This window comes from Malus domestica, chromosome 13, assembly GCF_042453785.1.
Source record: "Malus domestica chromosome 13, GDT2T_hap1".
NCBI classification, from domain to species: Eukaryota; Viridiplantae; Streptophyta; class Magnoliopsida; order Rosales; family Rosaceae; genus Malus; species Malus domestica.
In genome coordinates, this window is record NC_091673.1 from 21,225,119 (window position 1) to 21,230,990 (window position 5,872).

Here is a 5,872-nt window from a genome sequence, read left to right on the forward strand (position 1 = left end):
CCTTGGTTATCACGGTAGTGTCCCTTACTCCTTTTACTAAAATGAGACTGGTGAGGATGGAAATCTTTCTTTTTGCCCTGAGATTGATATGTCTGTTGATTTGGAAAAGTATTAAGTAAGGCAGGGGGAGGCACCGCTGCCGTTTGGAAGGTCGAGGTCTTCTCATTTCGTTGGATCTAGCTTCCACTCCCTACTTGCTGATAAGGGGTGGCTATGAGGGGTTTCCCTTGATATGTCATTGCCTCGGCGGAGGCATGGCTGTTAGCCTATGCCATCACCTCAGAGTAAGTCTTCCAAGTGTTGGCATTGATTATGTACTTGAAGAAACAGTCACGTAAGCCTGCCGTGAAGGCTTTGAGGGCAGTCTTGTCGTCTGCCTCGACAGAACGGAATACTCATGGCTGAAGCGGCCAGCATACATACGTAATGACTCGTCTGGCTTCTAGCGAATAGTGTACAAGTCGTCCGTAGAGTGCAAGCGATCGGTCTGGAACATGTGTTGAGAAACAAACAGTTTCCTCAATTCCTCAAATGAGTCTACCGTCTCAGGTGGAAGACGGCAATACCAGTTTAGAGCTCCACCAGAGAGGGTAGAGGGGAAGAGAAGACATCACTCTTCGTTGGTATGCATCCGGTATGCTATGGTAGACTCAAAAAGGTTAAGGTGTTCAATCGGGTCCTCATTTCTAGTATAGAGTTGCAAGCAAAGCTTCTGCTTTGTCTTTGCTTAGAGGAGGGTGTCGAAGATCCTACTTGTAAGAGGGCCAGGCCTAGGTTGGTTCCAATCAGGTATCTCAGCTTGTCGTTCGGCCTTCAACTTGTTTACTTCCTTAAGAAGTTGTAGGACAAGAGGGTCCTGAGTGGAGTCATGTACCACTTGAGCTTTCTTTCGTAAATCTCCATCTCCTCTTGGAAGTATGAAGGTTTGATCAAGAGCATGTGATTTTTCCCTGGATTCCCCATACTGACTTCCAAGGTATGTTTGTCGGAACATCTCTGAGTCCCTTATACCTTCTTGTTTCTTTAGGACTTGCTGCCCCTTCCCCAAATTGGTAGCCGGCCTGGAACATGGGAGGGGACCGAGTCTTTTAGAGACCCTTAGGTCATTGATCTTCGAGCTTACATGGATGAAATTGTCTCGACGTTGCTTTAGGAAATCTTGACAGTCGCGAAAGACGGCTTTCGATCCTTCCACTCCTTCTGTAAGGAGGTGTCTTTCTCCACTTCTCCTATTTCGGGTCGAAGCAGCTGGGTTGAGAGAAGTCTCATGTTGATCAATGTTTTGATGATTAGCTCGTTCCTCATCAGGGATACCCATGTCGAATGAAGGCGACCCCCCGTGTTAGGGGGCACCCAGATGATGATTGATGTCCACATGGGTAACGAGCTCGCGTGTTTGAGTACACCTAGTTTCGTGGAGCGTCTCAAAGAGCTTCTCATATTGCTCCTGGAGGACCTCATTCTTCATTGCTATCTTGTTATTCTGAGCTTCTAGCTCATCGACTTTAGCTTGAAGAGTAACCCTCTTTCCTTCCTTCTTTTGTTGCCTCGCACCAAGTGCAAGAAGGGTGTCATTCTGCGTGTTGTGGCTTCCTTCGCTCCCCATGTTAGAGAGGGATGCCTGGTCAAAAAAGAATGTACAAATGGTGGAAACCAGCTTAACAAAGCTGAAGATAGTGGGAATAAGTGTCGTTCCCACAGATGGCGCTAAATGTTGATGCACAAAATCAGTGAGGACTTTGGTTCAACAGAAAGTGTTAAGTTTGTAACCTTCGCTAGATTGCTCCGGTCACTAGTGTGGATAAGTAAGTAAATGGATAGGGACAAGGAAGCAAACACAAGATGTACGTGGTTCACCCAGATTGGCTACGTCCACGGAGTAGAGGAGTTCTCATTAATTATGAAGGGTTTGCACAAGTACATAGGTTCAAGCTCTCCTTTAGTGAGTACTAGTGAATGATTTAGTACAAATGACATTAGGAAATATTGTGAGAGAATGATCTCTATTTATAGAAGAGAGTTTCTAGTTTCATTCTGACTTTGACACGTGTCGTGTTGTGATTGGCTTCTGATATTGACATGTGTCGCGCTATGATTGGCTTCTGATGTCGACACGTGTCGCGTTGTGATTGGCCTCCTAGTTAAAGGGAAACTCTTATGGGTCCTTGAAGGTATAACTTTGACCGGTGCTCAGTAATTTCGGAATTGGTTAAGTATGGTACAAACAGGACATATATGTGAATGTGTTCCAATTTGTGATTTTTTGTTGTTAGACAGATCTAGGTAGACTCTGACTAGTTAGACATACTAGTCAATTAAGTTTAGTTCTTGCAACTATACTTTCTGTCATTGAAAAACTTGTAACTAGTTAGCTAGCTCATTTAAATAGTCTATTGTGCAAAGTTTAAATTTTTATTAGCAGGATATTCCGCCTAGTACCAATTTGAATTGGTATCAGAGCTTTGCTCTAGTTATACATAGAGTAATCTCTGAGAGTTACTAATATTGAGTAGCATCTCACCATTGATTGTGATCGTGTTACTGGCTCTTATAACTCACCTCCGTTCTTTGTTGGAACGGACTATATGCCGCATAGAGTGAGAAGTTCACCGCCACGCCCTCTTTATTCCATCGTTTCATAAATACATTCTAACATGCTCTAACGATTACACATACAATATGGCAGCTACCCGACAATCACAAGACATAAAACCTTGTACGATGGATGTTATACCCATTATTCCGTAATCTCTGCTATAGCATTTAGTTGCAGAATATAAAGATGACAGACACTGATCAGATTGTAATGATAAAACTGCCTACTGCAAAAACTCTCTCGGGTCGGTGACATAACCAGTCAAAGCTGACGCAGCAGCCGTATAGGGGGAAGCGAGGTATATCTGGTCTTCCTTGTGACCCATTCGGCCTGGGAAGTTCCTGTTTGTTGTTGAGACGCATACCTGCAAAGACAAAATGGTTAATAATCTACCAGTATTTATTGTCAATATAATTGAAACTAAAACCAAGATTTCTCCTTGCAACAAGGTTATCTGCAAATTGGTTATGAACCCCCAATGGCAGGGAAGTCAGTCCCAATTCTATCGAAGACGACAGAGTGAGATGCAACAATGCGTGACGTCCAGCTGCCCCAAGACAGGAGAGCACATTAGATCCTTATGAATGTGTTGCAGAAAGGATGCACTCGCCTGAGGTTCATTTAAGCGTGCATGCCTGTCTTTCGGACCACCCATGCAAGCACCGCAATTGGGACTTGCAGGTGTGTCACATCCAGCTTCCTCAAATATATGGGAGCAAGTCTTGCCACAAGACCCTGGAACTGGAAGACTATACACGTCCATCCAAACCTGCAGATTTCAGAATATACAATAAACAAGATTTCATTTATCGTGCCTTTCATAAAATTTCTTGATAAATTTATATATACGGATGTTGTCACCGAAGTACTTAATTCTGTAGCTTGACAAACCTTTTGGGTAGCAGGCACAAGATATGTGGGAACTTTGACCTTTTTCCCCTGCAGCAAAGGAATTAAATCTTTAAGATTAAACCAAGAAAAGAGAATTTCCAAAAAAACATTCAGATGTCGATTGAAGTCAGCATTATAGCATATGCATATTATAAAAGGGAATATAAATGAATAAAAGAAGGGAATAAAAGAATATGCATATTATAAAAGGGCAAATGAATTCCAAAAGGCACAAGAAATGTGGGAACTTTGACCTTTCTCATTAATACAAATGAATTCCAAAAGGCCAAATCTCACGCATCTTAAGTAAGTCAACAGAAGGAATAAAAGAATATGCATATTATAAAAGGGAATATAAAAGAAATGCGTATTCGAATCCTAAATATGCTTAACATCCAATTCTCTTACCTCTGTTGTAGATTTACAAATGATGATAAGGTAGTTCGTGACAACCTAAACTAACTACATAAGATGATGACCACATAGTACATTAAATGTGACAGTTATACTTGTATATTTTAAAAAAGATGAATATAGAATGATGTCTCATCTACTAACATAACATTGTCAAAATTCAAATGCACCATCAATGCTTCAAAAGTCCCTCAAAACCAAGGAAGAAAATATCGGTAATATCGGAAATATCGGTAGTCCGAAAACACGGAAATATCGATGGAAATATCGGAATAATATCGATATCGATAAAAATTACATGGAAACCACGGAAATTGTAAGAAAAACTTGGAAATTTTTATTGAAACTTTGCAGGATGTTTATTTAGTCAATTATCTATTAGTTTATCACAAAAAATTGGAAGGAAATGCATTGCATAATGGATTTAACATTATCAAGTTGATTATATAGCGAGCTGATAAACATTTTGAGTGTAGAAAATCTGTAGTAATTAATGAAAGAAGTCTAAACACACCATAATAATATATATATAATGAATTAGTACAATATTTTACACTTTATACATTGCATTTTTTGTTCTTCTCTGACAGAATTTGGTCTTCACGTGGAGAAGAAGATAAAGTAAGCAGATATTTTTGTTCTTCTCTGACAGAATATTTGGTTCTTCTGAGCAAAGTCACTTCCAATTATCACACACATAACCATACACACACACACACACAAAACCATGGTTTCATACAAAACCGTGTGCCACACACACACACACACACACACACACACACAATCTCTCGATCCTTCTCCCTCATTCCACACACACACGCACACACACACACCCTCCCTGTCCTTGTTTCTTCTCCAGTTCTCCCCCCTCCCCCCAATCTCTTTTTTGCATATCTCCTTCCCAGAGGAGACAGACACACACACACCCCACTTCCCCGTGTTTCCCCCTTCCCCAATCCCTCGAACCTTCTCCCTCATTCCTCCTTGTTTCTTCTCCCCCCATTTTTGCAACTCTCCTTCCCGGAGCACAGCCACACCACACCCACACGAGGCGGAGGATCCATCAAACCCGAGCGGGTTTTGGGATCTGGAGAGAAGCGGAGGCAGCGGACACCGGACGATGGACCGGAACTCATCGTAGTCGTCGGTGAGGAGGACGACGTTGTCCCAGCCGTCTTGGATTCGTGAGGAAGACGACGTTCCCAGGCTCCTACTTCTCTTCTTCTCGGCATGTAATTTCATTTTTGTACAGAATTCGAATTTTCTGCATGTAATTTCATTTTAGTACTTAATTCGAATTTAGGGATTTAGGGATTCAGTTAATTTGCTTTGAATTCGAATTTGGGGATTTAGGGATTCGGTTAATTTGCTCCGGTGTTCTTCTCCGATTAGCATAGTGCCAAAATATCCCGATAGTTTTGAAAATATCGCGATATTTTGACGAAAACCATTTGGATAGTTAAAAAAATATCGGACCCTCAAAAAAACGATAATATCGGCGATATTATCGATATTTTCTTCTTTGCTCAAAACCATAGGAAATACTATTTTAAATATATGACATAAAAACGTTATTAAATCTAAAAGGAACATAAGATTCTAGAGTGCATGTCCACGTTGAAAGCAAAATACATGCTTCAGAGTTCAAACGTTATAAACTGGATCATGAAATGGTCTAATAAAATGTGGATAATCAGTAGCATACCTTGCTTTAGCATCACTGTAAACAGGTTCATAGGGAACAGACGTCTTATCCTGCGGTTCAACATTAAACATCATATAGCCTGTGCTACACAACACAAATGTATGTGACATTCAAAAAGAACAAATTTGTGACAGCCACCCACTAAAAAAAAAAGAAAAAAAAATTAAATAAACGTAACTGTACCAAGAAAATGTTGTGCTCCCAACTCTATTTTACTGACTCTAAAGGAGGAGGGGAAAGAGAGGGAGAGAGAGCCATCGTAACAT

The 5,872-nt window shown here is 40.9% G+C and overlaps 1 protein-coding gene across 1 annotated transcript; it reads right to left on the reverse strand.

The window, feature by feature from the left end:
- Positions 1-2,605: 2,605 nt before the first annotated feature.
- On the reverse strand, positions 2,606-5,646 carry LOC114820704 (3-isopropylmalate dehydratase large subunit, chloroplastic-like). Its single transcript, XM_029091904.2, has 4 exons — positions 5,447-5,646; positions 3,488-3,535; positions 3,207-3,365; positions 2,606-2,960 (listed from the first exon to the last, which is right to left on the reverse strand). Exons 1-4 carry the CDS (start codon positions 5,492-5,494, stop codon positions 2,820-2,822), a joined length of 396 nt encoding a protein of 131 aa, XP_028947737.2. The 5' UTR covers positions 5,495-5,646; the 3' UTR covers positions 2,606-2,819.
- Between the last annotated feature and the right edge of the window lie 226 nt (positions 5,647-5,872).